The following is a 22,760-nucleotide window of genomic DNA, read 5'->3' as shown; positions in this document are numbered from 1 at the left end:
GTTTGGAATGTTAATTTTAAGATACTGAACCATACTTTTCTTTTAAACATTTTTGTTTCAAAGTTTTATATTTTTATATGAAACAGTAATGCAATTTTATTTAGATTAACTATATTTAGTTACAACAATTTATCTACAATTTGTTATGAATAACTGCACAAATACTTTTTAAAAACGTCAAAATATATGTAAAAATTGTTTAATAATTTATATATAGGTATACTTGTAAAAGTGAAAATTTAGCTAAGACACGTATGACCGAACGTGTGTATTAAGAGTAGTCAAAACTAACGTGAGTAAGGATTAAATTCAATTTAAGGACACTTTATTATAATTCTTATAATACTAAATAATCAATTTTTTCAAAATTTTTCAGATATTATACGTATACATTTATTATATATGCATCTGAGAAAGAAAAGTAATTTTTTACGTTTCATTGTCTGAATTTTCACCTTCTAGAAGTTTCATTTATGCTTTTGTCATTTCTCCTTCACATTCGACTTACACTCAGATTTTTGTTTTCATTTCTAGTTTAGAATTTCTATTAGTCTTTCATTAATTAGATAAGATTTTGGAGCCATCTAAAAATATATTCAAGATAATAATTTAAGTATAAAATCGAACTACAAATACTTAAAATATTTATATAAATTTTATGAACAGTTTAAAAAGTGTTCCATCAACATAATCATTCTTTCCTTCTATTAGATATCTCGATATTCGATATATCAAATGCAGAAAAACTATCGAACGGTCAACAATGTCGAGTATCGAGAACTAGACCGCGCGATTATCAGCAATCGTGCGGCGGGATCGATTGGGAATCGGAATCCACCTCTTCCTCTCTGGTCTAAGTAAATAGTTCGTAGCCTGTATCGGTCTGTAGTGTCTGTCAGTGTCTACATTGTATCGCGATGAATTCGTAGCGGCAACGACTACGTCTTGAAGATATGGTGTCGTGCATCGTAGAGATCGAGTGGATGTGAAAACGAAGAGAACGCTGTTATTCAACGTCGTGATTTTCATTGAAGTAAACGCGACGCGCGCAATTGGAAGGCATGCCGCAATTTCACAAGATCGAGATTAACAGGACGGAATGGGAGGTACCGGAACGGTATCAATTGCTCACTCCCGTGGGTTCGGGCGCCTATGGTCAAGTCTGGTAAGTGACACAACATCGTTAGCAGAGAACGACGTTGGAACAATCATCACCTGATGTTACATGCGCGCGCGCGCGCGCGCGAGAAGAACCTTGACGATATACGTATTTGACAGAGACTGCCAAGAGACTCTTGATTAAAGCCCAATTCCACTAATGTAAGATTAACTTTAATCTCGATTTAACTCTTATTGATTTTGTACTGTTTATCTTTTTCTAATTCTAAGAAAACCGAGATTAAAGTTAATCTTACATTGGTGGAATTAGACTTTAGTCAAGATTCCCTTGGAAGTCTTAAATATAACTATATACGTATATCACCAACTCTTACTATTTATCTTTTTCTAATTCTTAGAATTAAAATTAGAAAAAGATAAACAGTAAAAGCTAAACTGAGATTAAAGTTAATCTACATTGGTGAAACAGAGCCTAAGTCACAACAAAATTCTCTGATTTTGTTAATCTTTTCCTTTAAACTTATTTTGCGTCACAATGTGTAGTTCTGATACATTCAATTTAATTAGTCTGACAAGAGAATATTCTAGATTGTAAGTAATATAAAAAAAAACTAATATCAGTAAAAAGATAACATTTAAAACAGATATTCTAAATGGTTAAATCTTAGGAATTCTACGGATTCTGTATCTGACTTAGGCCTGATTGCACCCACGTTACTTTGACTTTAAGCAAGGCTTAAAACTCTCTGTCTCTACCTCTTTTTCGCTTTAACGCTTAAACGAGATAGAGAGAATTTTAAGTCTTGCTTAAAGACAAAGTAACGTTGGTGCAACCAGGCCTTAGGCTGAAACATGTTTGGTCATATGTTAACTCAGACACAAAATATCTCGAAAACAATGCATTTTTTTTAGATACTTCAAAAAGATATTTCAAATAGAAGTTGTAGAGTTTGGAGAAGGTCATGAGCTAATTAGATATTAGATATTAGATATTATTATTATTATAGATCCAGAGGTCACTTTGTACCCCAAAAAAATCAACCTGAGTTTTATTATAAGTAGCTTATCTAATAACCAATTCAAACTGTATAACTTTTATCTGAAATATTTTTTATCAATGCATTGTTTTCGAGATATTGTGTCTAAGTTAAAATAACCAAACATGTTTCAGCTCAAGTTAAGGATAAAATTCTAGGATCTCAATATTTAACCATCTAGAATATTTATTTCAAACATGATTTTTCGATTAGAAGGTAAGTTTTTTGTTATGCAATTTAGAACGTCCTTTGGTGAGATTTAATTTGATTATATGTATATTTTTGTAATTTATACCTAATTCAGATATCACAATTTTATTATAAAAATGTTCCTTTGCAGTTCTCGTCTACCCATTTTCATTAATAAAGATTAACTTTAATCTTGATATAATACAATTGACTTTTCAGTTTTTTCTAGTTCTAATATCTGTATTACACTAGTGATAGAAGATTATGTCTATGTTTACGTCTCTTGATTTATTGCAAAAAGAAGCTGTTGGCCAACAGCTTGCTTTGCTTTCTTTCGCAATCTCCAATCGCTAGTGCGATAAGATGTGGTACCAATTAATATCAGATTAATTCTCATTTTAATTTAATGTAATCTTTTTCTAATTATAACAATTAAAAAGATGAACACTATTAAATTAAACCGCGATTAAAGTTAATCTTAATGGCCTAGTTAAGTTGATAGAAACGGCTCATTTCTACCAATGTAGTCTAATTTTAATCTCGGTTCAACTAACTCTTCATCTTTTTCTAGTTCTAAGAATTAGAAAAAAAAAAAGAAAAGTAAATTGAATCGAGATTAAAGTTAATCTATATTGATAGAAACGAGCTATTTCTAATTCTAAGAATTAGAAAAAAATAGAAGAGTAAATAAAACTTAGATTAAAATTAATGCACGTTGATAGACAAATGGACGTAAGTTGCAAAAAAATTCTTCATTCTTGTTGATTTTGTTTTTTGGATTTGTTTACAATGCAATGCTTGGTTTTGACAGTGAGATATTTTAATTTGATTTAATATTTTTGTAATTTATATCTAATGCTTCAGGTACAAATTTTGTAATTTTAAATTTTGTAATTTATTATAAAAATCTTTTTTGAAGCTTTCTTCTTGTGCCTTATGCAGTTTATTATTAGGTGTTGGAATTAATTCGTAGCGTTTTACAAGTGATGGGAAGTACTTTCATTAATGTATTTTTTAATGCTCATGTGAAATAAATAACATTCTTTCATTAAAAAACGCTACGAATTAATTCCAACACCTAATAACTGTTGATCAGGAAATCGTGATCGATTGACAGTCAAATGGAAAGTTGCTGGAACAAACAACGTTTCATGATACTAAAATCGTGAATCGATCGCAACCTTGACGTTTACATTTTTGGCGTTAGCGTGGCAAGATCGCGTGATTATTCTCTGTCGTAAAGAACGGCTGAAATATAATTATTGCGGGGGTGTTAATTCCGAGAATTTTATGCACGCGTCTCGCACTTTCATGAAAATAAGCTTAGAATGATATTTGTCATACGATGTTATTGAGAAGTAATGCTAATAATGCAAAATCTCATTTGTTCAAGATTTAAACTAGATTTCTGTTTTTTTTTGTTTTCCAATAAATGCAGTTTATTGTAATGCTTCAAATCGTGCTAATAAAGAGAATCGTGCTAATAAGCAGAATCGTGTTGATAAAAAAAAATAATAATATTTTAAAAATAATAATATATATTTTATTTCAGTTCAGCAGTGGATACAACTACTGGGCAAAAGGTGGCGATTAAAAAATTAGCCAGGCCATTTCAGTCAGCTGTGCACGCAAAACGCACGTACAGAGAATTACGTATGTTAAAACATATGAATCATGAAAATGTGAGTAAACACAATTATCAAGACATTTTGACTATTGACCACTTAATGTTATAAATGCTTTGAAGTATTCTTTGATAAGATAATTAGTACCAATTTTTTTTATTGTTAAAAAAATGCTTTGAAGCATTTATAGATTTAAGTGGATTGCATTCTTGTAATCAAGCCCTGTTTGTAGTTAATCTTAAAGATATGCGTTGTTCTCTTATAGGTAATAGGACTGTTAGATGTATTCCATCCGTCTTCATCTTTGGAAGATTTTCAACATGTGTAAGTATCATATTTGTCATGTGAGATTAATCTTACTTTATTCATATTTTAATTATGTTATTTATTTATACAGATACCTAGTCACACATCTAATGGGCGCCGACTTGAATAACATTGTCAGAACGCAAAAGCTTTCTGATGATCATGTGCAATTTCTTGTTTATCAGATTCTCCGTGGTTTGAAATATATTCATTCTGCAGGAATCATACATAGGGTACGATCGTGCACCACATATATTTATACAAAATATTAAAAATATATAGAAGCACTTCCTCACAGATTTAATCAATAGGACTTGAAGCCATCTAACATAGCGGTTAATGAGGATTGTGAATTGAAAATATTGGATTTTGGCTTGGCCAGGCCAACAGAGAACGAGATGACCGGCTATGTTGCTACTAGGTGGTATAGAGCGCCTGAAATTATGCTTAATTGGATGCATTACAATCAAACAGGTCAGTAATTATATTAGAGGGAGAAAAAAAAGAATGAGAGAGAGAGAGAGAGAGAGAGAGAGAGAGAGAAAGATAGCGATATATATCTTATCTGCTTTATCTTATACGTTATGATACATAAATCGTATAATGCTATAACATTATTATTGTACATTTTAGTTGACATTTGGTCAGTTGGATGTATTATGGCAGAACTATTAACTGGAAGAACATTATTTCCTGGAACAGATCGTATCCTTGTCATTATTGATGTTTTTGTTGTATTACTTTAATTCAGTCTTTTATTTTCATCTTTTTCTCTTAAAGTATATGATAGATATATGTTTTTAACACAAACTCATTAATCAGTTTTGACAAATATTTCCATTTATCTCGTCTAGTTGCAATGTCCTTTAAATATGCTTTTTGCTAAGGATCTATTGTAACTGATATCCCATAGCTGCGTTGAACTCTTAAATCTAATATCATTGCATATATTCTGCTTAACATGCTTTTAGAAAGCCATTTGCTTACACTTTGCATCATAGATCTAAAAGTTGTCTGCAGATTCAGCATGAGTAAAATATAAAAATTTTATAAATAAGAATATTAATGATATATTTAGAATATGTAGCATATTGCTAAAAATAATAATAGATATTTTTAACAAAGGGGATATTTAGTGTTTTTAAAGAAAAATATAGTGGAGCCTTAGCAAGAGCAGATATTCATCAACTGAATTTAATTATGGAAATTTTGGGTACTCCACGAGATGAGTTTATGAAAAAAATATCGTCAGAATCGGTAAGTTTTAATTATTTTACCGTAATTACTTTATCTACAGCATGAAATATGCACGTTTATACATTTTACATAAAATGTGAATTATGTTTGATCTTTTCTTTTTCTTGTTAACATGTAAAATAAATAATGAAAATGAATATTACATCTTGGCAAATTCTTGGATTTAACATTGACGTAGTATTTAATATAATGCTCTAGTAACAAATAATCTGTACTTTGATAAGTTATATTTATAGATAACAATAATTAAAAATAGTGTATATTTACATATAATTACTAAATGAGAAAATTTCAAGTAATGTAGATTTCAAGTTCAAAGTTGTAACATAAAGTATGCCTTAACAGATACTAAATGAAAAATTTTCAAGCAACGTAGATTTTAAGTACAAAGTTGTAACATATAGTATAACAAAAAAAGGTTTAAATTGTTCATGAAATTTAATATATGCAAATATAGCGTATTGATGAAATATAGTGTATAAAGTTAAATTTTTCACATTTGATGTCTATTTAAAGCTGTAATTCACGCTGCTTTATAACAAGTATGCAGCTTGCTTTAAATGCAATTACTTGCAAATCGTGGGAATGGTTTTATGTATTTAGCGTTAATAAAATTACTTTTTAATTATTATTTAATTAATAACTGCTTTTCCAAACATACCTTAACCATAAACAGACATTGATCATCTAACACGAGTGTTAGTACTCTGTGGTACACCCACAGAAGAAACATTAAGCAAAATTACTAGCCAAGAGGTAAATTTGTTTTTTAAATCTACATATATATTAAACTTTGTATTAAAACTTAAAATGTAATTATTATGCGTACGTAAAAGAAATACAAATGTGTACTTTTTGAAACTAAGTTTTGACTCAATTTGATATCTAATATATAGTATATATGTTTATATAATTTATTTATAATGCTTCAGATTATATTAGGCGTTGGAATTAATTCGTAGCGTTTTACAAGTGATGGGAAGTACTTTCATTAATGTATTTTTTAATGCTCATGTGAAATAAATAACATTCTTTCATTAAAAAACGCTACGAATTAATTCCAACACCTAATATAATTCATAATTTTACTATAATATTATTATAAAAATGTTAATTTAAAATTTTTGGAAGATTTATATAAAAATAAAGAAATATGAAATATAGAGAAAGTATAATATATAGTGTAATATATAGTATACATGTGCAGGATATAATTTAATTTATATAAATGACGTTATAATTTTTTTATCATAATTGAATTATTGTTATAGGCTAGAAATTATATTCAGAGTTTACCACCGTTAAAAAAAAAAAATTTCAAAGATGTGTTTCGTGGGGCTAATCCATTAGGTAATTCAAAAAATATCTGGTAATTTATATCGATTTGTCGAACATTGCATGTAGAATCATATCGAATTTTTGTCTAGCTATTGATTTGCTGGAATTGATGTTGGAATTGGATGCAGAAAAAAGGATTACAGCGGAACAGGCTTTAGCACATCCATATCTTGCACAATATGCGGATCCAACTGACGAACCTGTTTCTCTACCATATGATCAGAGTTTCGAAGATATGGATCTTCCAGTAGAGAAATGGAAAGGTAATGCATTTTACTAATGTCTGTTTTAATTTAAAGCCTCACATTGGGTAATGGTTATTGTCACTTATAGAACTTGTGTACCATGAGGTTGTAAACTTCGTCCCACAGCAGCTACCTACATTGTCTTCAACAATTGAAACGACTTCTTAAGAACAACTTCTTAAAAATAATTATAACGCGTGTAATATAGATTTAAGCACAGTAAGATACAATAATATAGATTAACAATAGATGATCATGAGTGAAAAATATACATTATGTATAATTGTTCTATACGAAAATAATATTGTATATATAATTTATAAATAACATAGTATATCAAGTAGTCGAGCTAATTTCTAGAAGATAGGATATATATTTTTGTCGAAAAGAAAACTATAAACCCGCTTAAACGGTTAATTATGTAACTCAGTTATCAGTTGATTGTCAATAATGTCTATTACACAACAATTTTGTTGTGTATACATTTTTTTAGTTATTTTATTAAGTATCCATTCTCTTAATCCGTGAAAGAGATCATTATGCAATTAATTGATTTTATAAAATATTTGATTATCATATATAAATTATGATGAACCTTGCCATATGATACAATCAAAAATATATAGTATCAAATATATATACATATATATAACATTTATACTTAAACACATATAATAATATTAATTGTAGTACTTATTATTTTTAATTATGCTACTACTAAATCAAAAAGCAATATTTGTAACTATAAATCCGCCCGCATTTTTCAAACTTTAACAAAACGACCACTTATTCGCTAAAATCTAAGAAAATAAATTCCTACTGCATAGAGAAAACATAAATTGTAGCAATAAAATAGAACATACGAGACGATTTTGTTATAAATTAGGAATTGCATACTTGATGAACAGCAAAAGATATTTTGTCATGTAAACATAAAATATAAAATTTACAAAACAAATGGACAATTTATATTTATATTACTAATGTGTGATACGAAAAAAGAAATATGTACGAAAATATATTTGAAATTGATGAGATTTAACACCTCATTTCCATTCTAAACCTGTCATTTATTTTGTAATGATGCACATATACATTGCATCCTTCATCTTTTTCTTCTTTTTCTAAATTTCTATGTATTTGTAATCGATTGGTACAATGAAGAAGAATATTGTAACATTTGTGATATATTTTCTTTGCCAATTACACATGTTTTCTAATAAAAAAATATCAGCTAAATGCAAATCAGTGTTTAAACTTGTGTTTAAATCTACTTTTTCATCTTGATAGTATTGATTAAGAAGGTTAAATAACCTAATTGATTTATCACAAAATATTTTTTAATATGCCAAATGTATGGACCGAGGATGATACCGAGAAATTAATAGCACTTTATGGACAATATCAATGTTTGTGGAATCCATTCCATCCCGAGTTCAATAACAAATCATTACGTTACGAAGCGTATAAGAAGATAAAAAATTTCATTAATATTCCTGGATTAACAATATGTGATTGTATTAATAGGATTGTGAATGTAAAAAAAGAATACTGTTATGAACTATCAAAAATCGCTGCAGCTATATCTTACGAAAAATTATATGTGCCAAAAGTGAAATGGTTTAAAAGAATGCATATGCTTTTCTTCCCATACATGCCATTATCTCATAATAATTTTAGAAAGGTATGCAACAAAAATAGTATATGAAAAATGATTACATAGATTTCTTTGTTAAATTATATTTGCGTGCTGTAAAATACTATATACTAATATATATAATTATAAAATCATATAAATATTATTGAATATTAAAATTATAAATTTATTAATATTTATAATACGTCTGTTGTTTTATGTTATATTTGTAATATTGCAATGCATAAATATATTTGCAACAAGATAACAATCATCAAAAATCTAATGATAGCGAGATTCGAGATAAATTTTTGCATTTATCTTTTGAGAAATCAGAGGGCGAACAAATTTGTTCAAATAATACCTGTGGAACATGTGAACTTCAAGAAATTGAATTGTGTTTAAAATTAAGGTCTAAAATTGATTTACCATTTATATATTTTGTATAACTCTATAAGACATTACGAAATAAGATTACAATATTTTTCAAATACAGAGATACTGTTCATTCTGCTCAGAAATTGCAAGATACTTTCCCTTCTGCAACTCCAATCCAAACGGTTGACGTAGCGACAGGAACGAGTAATAGTACCGTAGAACAAGAAACGCAAACGGATTTGCTCCATGTTAGAAACAAATACAAGATTAATAAAGTATAAAATACAGATATTTTCAATAACGTTATAATATCATATTGTTAAAGGAACGACAATACATCGCAGGCAACAATGAAGGAAAACAGGTTTATGTGTACTAAGTAACAGCGAATAATTTATAATATTAATTTTTCAAGAGGAAAGAAAGAAACAATATAAAATCTTTTATAATAGGATCGTTCTACACGTACAGATATTCCTATAGAAGTGTATGGCAGAAAAAAAATTGAAGATAACTTTGATATATTTGGGAAAAGCATAGCATTTCAATTACGAACTATTGATATTCGTGAGTAAAATCTGTTGATTATAGTAAGGAATAATTGTCACTGAAATAGCTTATTTTTAGAGACTGCTGTGGAATTGGAAAAGAAAATACAAAATTTGGTAACAAAAGCGCGATTAAAAATTTTAGAATCTAAATTAATGGATGAGAGTAATAACTCAATCTGCTGTTGCGATTGTAACGACTGTGAAGTAATGTGTAAAGATGAAATTTGTAACTGTGGTCTAACATTAAAGGAATGTTTATTATTTGCTAAAATTAAAGAGAGCAAGAATTATAATAGATTTTGCTACAAGTAATAGACGAGAATAGAACAAGTATCTTGGGACAAATATTGAAGTACCAATGTATGATTGCAATCAATATTTTTAGTTAAATTATTATTTAAAGTTAGATTTATATATAAGTGTAATTATATATTGAGAGGAAATAAATTCTTTAGTTAAACTTAATACATATATGATAAATATCAATAAAAATATTAACAAATGCAAATAATATGACCTTTTTGACAATATTTTTATTAATGTGTAGAACAAAATATATTTTGTAAAGAAAATATTTAAGTAAATAGTTATAAAGTAATTATATACGTATAAATAGTAAATTGATATTAAATAATAAAAAATTCTCGTTATATCCGTGATATAAAAAGACATCATAGTTCTATCATGATTCTTTTTACATCTGGTTATATCGAATATTATTGATATAAATAGACATATTCACTTAAGACTTTATAAAGAATTGCAGTTTTCTTCATGTGAGTGTCACGCAAAATTGTATAAGTTTTCTATTCGTAAAAATATATAAATCTTGAGTGATGCTATTGATGAATTAAATATAATTATGTCTTTAAAATGGAACGAAAATGTTACCCTTGTTTTTTTAAATGCATATCAAAAGCATCCATGTCTTTGGAATCCATATTATGCGAAATATTATGATTGTTTAGCCAAAAATGATGCACTCAAGAATATAATTACAGAACTTAACATACCCGAATTGAATATATCTGATTGTTTAGAACAAATTAAATTGATAAGAAAAAAGTAAAAATTTAACATATAAGAGTAAAACATAAAGGATAAAAATTTTTATTTATTTTTGATGCGAAAATTTATATTCGATATTTACTCATCCAGATTGAATTTAAAAATATTGAATAAAAAGTGTTCTTCTTGTCTTAGATATAGACAGGAACAAACAAGAGTTATCGAAGGATTTCATTCAAGCAAACCATATGAATCTCCTTTTGCTTGGTTTCCTATAATAGTTGAAATGTTAACAAAGGTGATTGATGATGAAAGCAAGTTGCAGGTAAAATATATAATATAATTTATATGTATATAATTCGAAGGATATTTATAAAGGAAATTATTTTGAAAGGAGTATAAATCAATTTTTCAAAATAATTTATAAATTGGTAGATCATACATTGAGATATCAACAATAAAAATTTTAATATTTTAATGAATTATTTATATTATTATGGATAGAACAGAATAGGATCAGTGAAAATGATATCTCCTGTAAAAGATTGCATTACTATACCATATGACAACAACAGTAGATATAAAAATGTATCTAATTTTCTTTGTATGCAAGATTATAAGACAAAATCAAGAAAAAACAGTAAATTTACAAAATCTGGTAAAAAAAAGTATTTAAGAAATAAATCATTTCTATTTTAATTTGCTGTTATAAAATGAATTTATTATCACTCATTCAAACACTATATGCCAGGGCGTTTTGAACACGAAAGTGAAGGGCAGAATAATGCACAATTGCTGCAGTGTCCATTCTCTCTCTCTCTTTGTGGTTGGTAAGATATAAATCCTAACAAATTGGATATAAAAACTGTGAAAAAAGCTTACGAAAATATAAAATCATTAAATATCACAGTTCTTTGTCCAGAATATTCCAATTTAGCTAATAAACTTTATGAAGGATACAAAGCACATTGAATAATAGACAATATATATCAAGGAAAATACGAGAATATAATTCCATGTCCAACCTTTTCTAGCGGATTACCAAGTTATACAGGCTATTCTGCAGACATATCGAAAACTAATTATATATACTATCCACAAAGCATTTGCAATTACATAAATCAACAAATGAAACAGACGACACCAGTAGCAACTGTTGCATCCAAATTAAAATTCTGTACATTGTCAAACAAACAATTATTTCCGGAAAGACGAACGAAACAAGTAGGGACCATTATTGAGCAACGCAATAAGGGAATACAAAATACAGTTTGCGTGTCGAAAACAAAGACAGATAGTGTACAGAAATGCTATAGAGAAATCCAAAGTAAGCCTTTAACATCTCAGGAAATGTCAGTAAATACTGTGGAACAATGTGATAAGGAGATTCAGAAAACTATTTGTGCAAATTCAAATAATTGTCAAGTTTTTCAAATGTATTCTTCCGCAAAAAAAACAAAGCCAATTGATGCAAATAATATGAAATGTCCTGCAAACGACATGCGAAATACGATTGGTATAAAATTAAAGACCGTAGAAGGTTCTATGCCGAATTTTATATTGATAACTACCGATGGAAATTATTTGCCACTGATACAAAGAGATTTGAAGGAATTCACAACTAATAAATATCAGAAAGATACTGGTCATCATAATCAGAAAGGTTTTTAAATCATCATAATATCAGGGAATAGAAGTAATGCGTTAATTGTTACCATTATTTTTTTTGGTAATGGTGTTTTTTTTTTGTAATCGTAATAGTAACATAATTTAATTTATTATTATATATTTATATTAATTAAATTTAACTTTCTATTCCTTGCAAGATATATATACATATATATAATATAATACAAGCCTGTCCAATTTGAACTTCCGAAGCTAAAACGCAAAGCCATCGACGTAAAAAAATTCAATGTGATTAACATTTTAGGAACTATAAAGTGTTGATAAGGATTACTTAGATGCGTATCAACACTTTACAGTCCCCGAAATTTTACGCACATTAATTTTTTTTTGTATCGATGGCTTTGCATTTTGACTTCAGAATTCAAATTGGACAGACCTGATATAATACATATTAATTATTTTATATTAAACTTTATATCTGATAAAATTTAATGTTGATTTAGAAACGGATAATGTGATTTGGTTAACATAATTAAAAAAAAAATTTACGAATGTCATGAACAGCATTGTCAATTTACTTTCTTTTCTTTTAGAAGCAGAAAAAGCTTATTTTGCATTAAGTAATAAGAAACTCGTTGAAAATGAAGTTTGCACTAAAGAAACCTGCTCCTCTCTTCTCTCTCACAACATAATGGAGATTATCAAACACAATTCTGCAATGATACAAGCTTTACTTCAATGCTTGGAAAATATAATGCAAGAAAAAACAAACGTTTATTCTGTTACGTCGCACTTATCAAAGATAGATGTAAATTCTAATTGTAAGTAGTGATTATTTCTTATAACGATATATAGATTTATTTTAAATACATAAATGAATTTTGTGTATTATATTTTTTACACAGCTTCCGAGATAACTGTGTGTGAACAAATTCCATGCAAATTTCTAAACGAGAATATACATTCTGACACTAACTCTGCTGCTGAACTAGAAAGTTTAAGTTGTTTACCGTGTTTGGAAAAAACGGAGGAAGGTAACACTATAGCAATGTTTACCGAAACCCTTTTACAGCTAATGAAACATGCCTTTGTAATGAATAGTAAGAATGGTCGGTATTTTCGAATATTTTATAACTATTATTAACGACTATTTTTAAATAGTAAATGTGTATAATTAATGCATATATTAAAAAGCTATATATTGAAGCTTTTCATTGTAATTTTTTTCAGTACAAAAAGACTATGTAAGGAAAGAAGATATGAACAATACATTTATCGTTTTAAATAAAATAAAAGAATGTGCAGATGAAATTTTAAAGATATATACGCTTGTAGATTGGTCAAAGAGACAGATATTAAATAAATTTTATTGTAAATCCAAATCGAAAAGTACTTGTCCTTCAAGGAAAAACTCTGCTTTGAATTCGAATCAGACTCAAGATATTAAAAAGGATGTCATAGATCACTTTACAATCCCTTATATGAACTCGAAAGACGTAGAAGTGGTATATGAACCCTCCACATCGAAAATTAGAAATTACAATCTTTCAGAAAATGATACCACATATGCAGAAACAACGATGGATGAATCGTTTGTCAAGGATAAAGATGTTACTGCGAGGACAGAAAACCATGATGTCGGTTTAAATATATCATTGCCGCAAATATTGCTTCGTGATTCGGAAACTCAGTATATTCCGAAGCAATTGCAAGATACAGGCATTGTAACCGATCCCAATTTTGAGGAAAAGATAAGTGTGGCCACTCAAAATCGTGAGCCTATTTTGATTCGTGTAATCAAATCTAATAATAGCGGAGGTATTCTAAAATTGGACAAGGAGACATGCGTCCGCGATGCCCATGTTCTGTGGAACGTTAATAAGTACTCGAAAAACATGTATCAGAAGTATTTAGTTAGAAAATATTATGATGAACTGTTACATCCTGGCATTTCTCGCGAGAAAGAAGTGAATTGTATAGATTACCATACATCTTTGTTACGTACAATACCAAATTCTTCGAATGGAATTCATAGATACTACAAAGGATGCAGAAGTTCATTGCCATGTCATCATAATTGGATCAAAGCAAATATCACAAATCTTGGAATATCATCGATTCAACGTGTTTCCAGAATCCCATCATATGCGAGATCACGCAAGTATACACAGAGGAGAGCTGATTTGTACAGAATGTCACGATCGTACGTATAAGCAGTACTTTTATGAATGTAATATGATTAACAAACGCGTAAAATAAATCATACAAATAAACTTTATAGTTTGATAATTAGTTTTCTATCAAGGTAATCGAATAAATTATGATTTTTAATTCAAATTCCATTTTATTACATGAAACCATATAATATTTTCACAATTAGAATATACGTATTCCTAATTGTAAAGGACATATATCTATTGATATGAATCAAAGCAAACTTTCACGTATGTGTGATATTAATATTTAAATTTAATAAAATAGTATAAAAGAGACATTTGCTATTTTTTCATATTGCTCGTTTTTACATAAATGTTATTATAATTTTAATGTCTTATATACTTGTTTTTTTTATAAGATTTATAAATTAATGATATAATGATCTAGTAATGATCAATTATTAATTATTTATCCTGAGTACATTCATTTCTTCTTTATATAAATATTATATAATGAATAAATAAAACAATTCTATTTGAAATGCAAATTGCCAGAATATATTCTGACATGTATTTGCATAATAGTAGAATATTGCATATTGTACTACAACTTAATAACAAATTTTGAAATCAGCTAATAAATTACGTAAAATCTAAAATTATAAAGAATATTAATAATTATAATCGCTATATATAATCAATTCAGCATATCTTATTATTCTTGACGATAACAATTCAAATTAAAGATAATCCACAAATAACGTATTTATAATTAATAAACAAGATTAAAATTCTACGTAATTGTAAAATTTTTTCATTTATGTGAAAGTGTATAAATAAAAAAAAAGATGTGTAATATATGTATATATTGATTTTTTATTTTAACTGAAATAATACTGTTGATATTTTTAAACACACTTTTAAAAACCTAATAAGTTTCACTCTCTTGAAGTATACATATACATATATATATTTATATACAGGGTGACCTATTTTAATTTATTTTACTACTCTTAAAAACTTTTTATTTTGGATTTTGTAAAAAATTTTTTAGACAAAAGTAGAACGATTTTAAGAGGGACGTATTTTGGTCAAATTATTTTTCTTTTTAATGAAGATGTCAAAAAGATATAAAGATCATCTCCAATTTTTTAAATGGAGTTATATGATTTTTTTGCATAATATGATTTATATAATTATTTTACATATAAAAGTGTTAAGGTATAAAGATTAAAGATATAAAAAAACCAATAGTTTAGGAGAGATTTCATATAATTTAGTCCAACACATATTGACATAAAATGTTAAATCTCGTAAACTAATTTTTTGATAACCAAGATATGATTATAAAAAAATTAATACTTTACAAGATATTTAACATTTTATGTTAATATCTGCAAGAATAAAATATAAAATATATACATATCTTTTTGACATTTTCATAGAAGAAAACAACATAATCAAAATACGTAATAAAAATCCTTCTAAAAACCGTTCCTTTAGTCTAAAATATTTTTTTTCTAAAATGTCTAAAATTAAAAAAAAATTTTTGGAAGGTAAATTAAAATGGATCATTCTGTATGTTAAATTATTGTACTTAGCTTCAGAATTTGTCAACAGTCACATATAACTCTTATTTGACTAGCTTTAAATAATTTTATTATTTATGAAATCAATACTCGCTTCTGATGAAATCATGTTTTCTGGAAAAGGAAATAAAATTTGATTTATTTCGAAATATTTGCGTTTTATAATATTTGAAAATGTATATTGTGTTTACTGTTATTTAATTTGTTTTCTTTGCGTCCGCTTTCTCGTCTTTAGCTTGACCACGACCAAACAATCTAGCCAATGAGTCCCAAATTCCTCCCAAAAATAAAGCACAGAATAAATTTTCAAATGGCACAAATGGATCATGAATGCCAAGCAAAATTGATGATAACTGAAAAATGATATTGTTAATATAATTTTGTTTTTATATGTGTCAAATGTATAAATTTTTAGGAGATATTTTATTAGAATATGGACTTTACCTTGAAGTAGACGAAGAAGATGACAATGCCAAAATACACAAGAGCATGAGGTGCAGAAATAAGATCAGTCTTCTTATCTAACACAAAGATTATTGATGCAACCATGGATGCTTTCGTAGGACTGTAAAAAAAATTATTTGTTGTCATATGTATGTTGGTTAAAAACTTGATTACACATACTATAAAGGAGGATTATTATATACAACTTCTTTCGCGACCATTCAGGGAATTTCATTTCTATACATTTTCTTATGTATTTTTTTCATGGAAACCGAAAATTATCATAATAATGACGAACTGAATCAATAATTCTGAATGAATTTTTAAATAAAACATGATCGATTTCATAATGATATCACTGTCATTTATTTCATAGCAATTTTGTAACAATAGTGAATAGGGATTCTTTATTTTAATGTACCAATTTTTTTCCGAATATAGCGTCATTACTATAATTATATAACTTTCGGTTTCTATTAAGAAAAATACATTAAAAAATGTAGAAATGAAATGATCCCCAAATGGTCGCGAAAAGTGAAAGTTGTATGGTCCTTCATAATTTAAATATTTGTTCATATAAACATTATAAATTTTACATACAAACTGGGTTGCATAAATTCCATCGCAGTTGGTGTCCATACACCACGTATAAGACGCTCAAATAATTTGGTAAATTCAGCTCCGTTACCTGTATAAATATTATAATTGCATATATGTTAACTGTTAAACATATATTAGCTTATTTTATAGCGCGTGTTCGTATATTTTAGTTGTGGAAATAATGTGATATCATGTCATTTAGTATATATATTTTATGTTTTATGACGAACCTTTGAACGTTCCAATCAATATCATAATAAGATATGCATTTGGATAAAGTTTCCCTGCGTGAGTTACTCCATCGTACACCTTTTTACACCTGTAAAAAATAGTATAGATTTATATGCATTGGCATTATTTTAAATCATTTTTATATTCTCTTTTATATGTGCAAATACATAGTTCTTATAAATATATGGTGGAAATAAAAAAACATCTTGAAAATTGATAAGTAACATTTACTTGCCTATAAATTTCTTTCATAGCAGCACATACTATTTTAACTGGTAAAAATTTGGCAATCTTATATCCAATGTCAAACGGTGTGTAAAATATCACATACCTGAAATATTTAGGAAAGTTTTCTTTTAATAATGCCATTATTTTTTACTTACATCACTAATTTTTCTCTAATTACAATTTTTTATTTCTTGAATAGTTTTGTAAAATTGACATAATATTTTAAAAATAATAGTTTATGAAATGCAAAACATTATAACAGGCCGCACAGACATTACTGACCACACAATAGTTGCAACTACCACTTGTGGTGTATTTTTCAATGGTGCAAGAATTGGTTCTCCTAATAATCCATTGCACAGCATACTGCTTGCAAAAACGGACAACATTGTAGACAGCCAACATGATAAAGGATGTTTGCGGGAAAATGCTTGTGCACCTAAATATAGATATATCATAATTGTTATACATTATTTACCGAAAATTTAAATTTCACTATATGTGAAATTAAATCTTTGACATCTATCATAATTTATAGTAGTATATATTTTAAATAATAAATTACAAGAAAGAAGTAAATATTTGAAACTATATCTATTTAGATCAAAGAATCATTTATAAAATATTCTTTTCAGCAAATATTTTTACCTTATAATTTTTTTTTATATAATAGATATAAGACTTTATTACAGTGTGGAATGTTGAAGATATATATTGATTGAGATAAGTCAATTAGGGAATCCTTACAAATATAACATTTCACATATGCAAACTCAGAGATGTGCGGGCAACTAACAATAAAAATAATTGAAAACATTGTAGAAATTTTAAGAAATCAAATTTAAATTTCTGTTAATAAAAATTGAATTTCTGTTTGATTTTAATACTTTTCATCATTACATTAAAAAGTTAACTTGAAATCTATTTCTTGAAAATAATAGATCTTTCAAAATAATATTAATATTAAAATCAAATTAAAAAATTAGAGAAAACTTAGCCCCTATCTTTATTTCTTATTATTTTAAGTTATCTACAATTTTATTTGAATGAAAAAGCCAGAAAATTTCTTTATAAAATAATTTAATCCTTTATAAGTTTAAGAATAGCAGTTTATAATATAAGAGTAAGATTTAATATAATAAACAGATAATTTTCTATTAATGTAAACTGGCAAAGAGTATATTTTAGAGAAGCTGCTTCCAAAAGAGCCCTTATTTTGAATACTTCTGGCTCTGTATACGTGCGAGCACAGTGCTGAAATAGACCGGCTGGGTTGTCTGTGTCATTGCCTTGAGATAGAATATGATAATTGTGCCAGAGAATAGTAAAATCAGCTCTTAATTCTTGTTCTTAATTTTAATCTTAGTATGTCTCTTAATAACGCATAATAATTACTTCTTCCATTTACTTTTTGCATATTATATTTCGTTATTATTTATCATATCTTTTCTCAAATATATACAGGCTGTCAATCGGAAAATTGTGAAAACCAAATAGCCATCATTTTGTAAATAAAAATGAATAGAATGTGAGAGCTATTATTTTGTAATACACACACACACACACACACACACACACACACACACACACAGAAAGAATTAAATAAATTAGACCATACATAAAATAAAATTTTCCGAAAGAAAGTCATTTTTATTAATATATAGTACAAATACAATACAGTGAATATATAAATACAGAAATTTTGAGAAAATATAAAAAAGTTGAATATTTAATTGGTTGCATAGCTCATAATATTTAGATTATGGCATAAGATAAAGCAAACATTATTTTATACAAGAAATCAGTCTTTTTATTAAATAGTATTATTATAAAAAATATATATATGTAAACTTATGTAAATTTTATAAAAGATTCAACAATTTGGTTGCATAGCCCGGATATTTTCGGATTTATAATGCGATATATTTTCGAAATAACAAAATAATTGAGTTTAAATTCGAACAATCGAAGTATTATATTTTCGAAAACTGTCAAAGGATTTCAGCCAAATTGCTCTCATACGAATAGTCATTCGTGGAGAGGTCTTTCAAACATCATAAGTCATGCAACCAGTTATTTTTTAAATAATACTAACTTTCAAATTTATAAATCTACATTCTTTTGTATTATATGCTAACAAAAATAATAGTGTATTGTTTAATTTTATTCTATCTTATATAAAGTTTAATTAATTTCATTTTGTCTCCTTATTACAAAATAACAGCTACTTTAGTAACTTTCTAGTTACCACTATGTAGATTCAAATAGCTCTTCAATTATGCAACAGTAATTATGGCATGCAATCAATCAAACGTAAATTACAATTCGCGAGGTAACGTTACATAAACGAGAGAATTTTCATGTTGTCATTAGCATGCGTAATTTAAATTTAAATTACTTATGGAATACTTGAAAACAGACAATTTTTATGTATCAGAACAGCTCTTCTATAATTTCGAGAAACGCGGAGTAGTACGCGCATAGTAAATATCTTTCCTCGATTGTGATATTAACAATATTACGCAATAACACGAACAATCGTTGTTTGCCGTTTCATGAAACTCTGGGGAATACAGTATATATTTATCAGCCTACGTTACTTATCTACATTATTTATCCTCGATCGTTGATTGTTAGTTTATTATTTGCCCAGAATATTTCAACAAGTCTTTAGTGAAATGCAGTTGTAGCATGTAATCGTGTTAATTTTATCTTGACATGAAACGAACAGTTTTATATATTTTTTTCTGGCGACGCAGGAATATTGTACCTAGCGTTGGATAATTTGATATACTAGATTAACTTTAATTTTGGTTTAATTTATCTCTTCTCTGTTTTTTAATTGTGATGTTATGATATATCAATGATAATTTAAGAATGCATGTGTACATGTCAAAACATTATTAAAAATATAAAAATTTCATAGAACGTTCTATTATTACGTCTACATAAAATTTGACCACAAGTTTATTATATATATATATTAGTTTAAAAGTTATTTAATTCTTTTGTTAGTTTTAATGTTTATGTAAAATCGCGTTTTGTAGTAGTTATTTGCAAATATGATAAGATCATAGCATTGCACGAATTAAATCAAATTTTATATATATAATCTATAAAATTCTATAAAACTTTAATAAATATTTGTGCAAAAATTTATTTGGATCTACTTACACGTTTAAAAGTTATTTACTTAAAACTGCAACAAAATGTGATCATTTTATTGTATAATGCCATTATTTATTGTTTTGTTTTTGTAATTGATTTCAAAATATATTTATAATACAAATTTATAATAAAAAAGCTAATATTGATTTCTTTAGCTAATTTTTTGATTGATATTTTTAGCTGATAGCCAAAACGTTCTTAACTTTAATGATTTAATTAACTCTTGCTTTTTTTAGATTAGAAAAAGATGAAGAGTATAAGCTGAACTGAGATTAAAGTTAAAGATGTTTTGTGTGAGCAAAAGGGAAGAGGAAGGAAAGAAAGAAAAAGAGAGGAGAGAGAGAGAAAGAGAGAGAGAGAGAGAGAGAGAAAGAAACGTCTGTAAATATAAAACTTTGTGAATAAGCGTGGGACGTAGTTGCCCTCCGAGGTCACGGAGAAGCTGTCTCATCGAGAATCCCCACGACCGGGGACGCCGGGGGACGCACTGGCAAGAGAGCGCTACAAATTTAGAAACGCGGCCGGAGCGCGGACCGGCGCAACTCACCGGTTCCTAGATCATCCCTGACGTGCGCTGCGACCAGCACGCAGTGTGCTATGTCGAAATACGGGAACATTTTCAGCTTGATAACCTGATTGGCCATGTCCAGGAACGCTTCGGGATCCATGATCGTGGAAGTATGTTGCTCGCTCGCTGCTTGTTGTTTTTAGCCTGATCGTATATACGACGTACCACACGACGTTCACACACCTCAGCACACTTCACGCGAGCACTACGACTTGTATACTCCTCAACAACTTCCTCGATTCAAACGCTCGCGATCGAGCGCCCGCGAGCAACGCCAGCTACGCGTTGTCTGCTATCGTCGTCTGCTAGGCTATTCCAACCTACCCTAACCTCGCGCTACATAGGAATTATAAAAAAAGAAATCACGATTTCTTGCCTTATCGATTAAGTGCGCGCTATGTTGTTTCTTAAATAGTATATAGATGGCAATAAAGCATTGCGAGTGTTGTCTAAAGATTTCTGTATTACCTTAATACAATATTTCAATGATAGTAATAAAGATTTCTATATTATCGGCATAACTATTTCAATGATGCTTTCTAGAAATTTGGGACGTCTTCAAAATGATATTCGGAAATTATTCCGAGTCTCTCTGAGTATTATTATATTTTTGTTTAACATTTGGTGAACAACTAAATGATATTTGAAGCATCGATCATGAGCATCGACAAAAGACGGCTAGCCCTGAGCAAATTTTATGACCATCAAAATGGACTGAGGGTCTGGAGAACTAACTAAAAAAATCGATGAAAAATAATTTCAATTGTTATAAACAATCAAATAAACAAATAGTGACTTTTAGATAATTTATTACACATTATATATATATATATATATATATATATATATACATATATACATATACATATATATCTAACTTTTTACATTAAAATCAATTATACATAGAATTATGCGCAAATCGATTTTAGAATGTAAAATCATGTTAATGTATTATTTTGTGCTTATAGGATAAAACTAATTGATTAAATAAGACTAATTGATTATATATATACACGATGCATTATCAATTATGGGTAAACGACATTAAAATGTATTAGTGAAGATAATTATCCTTTTATATTTTTTTTATAAAAGAACTTAATTTATTAAATTCTATATAGATTAATTGCTCGACTATATTTACAAAATCTTTCGAAATTTTCCGATGTTTAAGGTACATAGGCAATAGTACAGAATTATCTAAATGTTAGGAGTATTTTCCCTGCGCGTGTATCTCTTTTTAAAAGTTGTTTAAACTTAATGTGTAATCTTTGTTTAATGCTTTTAAAAATTAAATCTAAGAAGTAGCTATTAATAAATAATATTATATGTTAATGTGATTAAACGAAAGTTTTTCTTCATGGGAAATAGGATACGACAATAAGAAAACCTTATCAATTAATTCAATGATTAAAACCTAATTTATGGCATAATGACACAAAAAAATAAGTTTAAATA

The 22,760-nt window shown here is 27.6% G+C and overlaps 5 protein-coding genes across 6 annotated transcripts; 4 read left to right on the top strand and 1 right to left on the bottom strand.

Annotated features, from left to right (window-relative positions):
- Positions 1-797: 797 nt before the first annotated feature.
- LOC105152195 (mitogen-activated protein kinase p38b) lies at positions 798-8,158 on the top strand. Of its 2 annotated transcripts, none has more exons than XM_011066325.2 (10): positions 798-1,165; positions 3,898-4,027; positions 4,236-4,294; positions 4,368-4,509; positions 4,588-4,750; positions 4,910-4,981; positions 6,210-6,289; positions 6,805-6,883; positions 6,961-7,134; positions 7,205-8,158. In XM_011066325.2, the coding sequence occupies exons 1-10, from the start codon at positions 1,062-1,064 to the stop codon at positions 7,282-7,284; spliced, it is 1,083 nt and encodes a 360-aa protein (XP_011064627.1). In that variant the 5' UTR covers positions 798-1,061; the 3' UTR covers positions 7,285-8,158. The 2 variants fall into 2 exon arrangements, with proteins under 2 accessions (XP_011064627.1, XP_011064626.1); XM_011066324.2 differs by lacking the exon at positions 6,210-6,289 and adding an exon at positions 5,454-5,533.
- Positions 8,159-8,295: 137 nt separating this feature from the next.
- On the top strand, positions 8,296-11,330 carry LOC105152266 (uncharacterized). The gene is made up of 6 exons (XM_087416770.1): positions 8,296-8,796; positions 9,009-9,164; positions 9,249-9,378; positions 9,456-9,494; positions 9,583-9,697; positions 9,758-11,330. The coding sequence occupies exons 1-6, from the start codon at positions 8,462-8,464 to the stop codon at positions 9,991-9,993; spliced, it is 1,011 nt and encodes a 336-aa protein (XP_087272896.1). The 5' UTR covers positions 8,296-8,461; the 3' UTR covers positions 9,994-11,330.
- A 66-nt stretch (positions 11,331-11,396) lies between these two features.
- LOC147911079 (uncharacterized) lies at positions 11,397-12,867 on the top strand. The gene has a single exon (XM_087416764.1). It carries the CDS (start codon positions 11,818-11,820, stop codon positions 12,358-12,360), a length of 543 nt encoding a protein of 180 aa, XP_087272890.1. The 5' UTR covers positions 11,397-11,817; the 3' UTR covers positions 12,361-12,867.
- A 594-nt stretch (positions 12,868-13,461) lies between these two features.
- Positions 13,462-15,152, top strand: LOC147911078 (uncharacterized). Its single transcript, XM_087416743.1, has one exon. It carries the CDS (start codon positions 13,578-13,580, stop codon positions 14,529-14,531), a length of 954 nt encoding a protein of 317 aa, XP_087272869.1. The 5' UTR covers positions 13,462-13,577; the 3' UTR covers positions 14,532-15,152.
- Positions 15,153-16,254: 1,102 nt separating this feature from the next.
- Positions 16,255-21,638, bottom strand: LOC105152194 (trimeric intracellular cation channel type 1B.1). The gene is made up of 7 exons (XM_011066323.2): positions 21,282-21,638; positions 17,849-18,005; positions 17,574-17,669; positions 17,338-17,426; positions 17,108-17,195; positions 16,508-16,628; positions 16,255-16,416 (listed from the first exon to the last, which is right to left on the bottom strand). Exons 1-7 carry the CDS (start codon positions 21,400-21,402, stop codon positions 16,261-16,263), a joined length of 828 nt encoding a protein of 275 aa, XP_011064625.1. The 5' UTR covers positions 21,403-21,638; the 3' UTR covers positions 16,255-16,260.
- Positions 21,639-22,760: the final 1,122 nt, after the last annotated feature.

This window comes from Acromyrmex echinatior, chromosome 1, assembly GCF_024713525.1.
Source record: "Acromyrmex echinatior isolate Ae372 chromosome 1, ASM2471352v2, whole genome shotgun sequence".
Taxonomy (NCBI): Eukaryota; Metazoa; Arthropoda; class Insecta; order Hymenoptera; family Formicidae; genus Acromyrmex; species Acromyrmex echinatior.
Note: the sequence above shows the minus strand (reverse complement) of the source record. Positions and strands in the feature narration are given on the sequence as shown.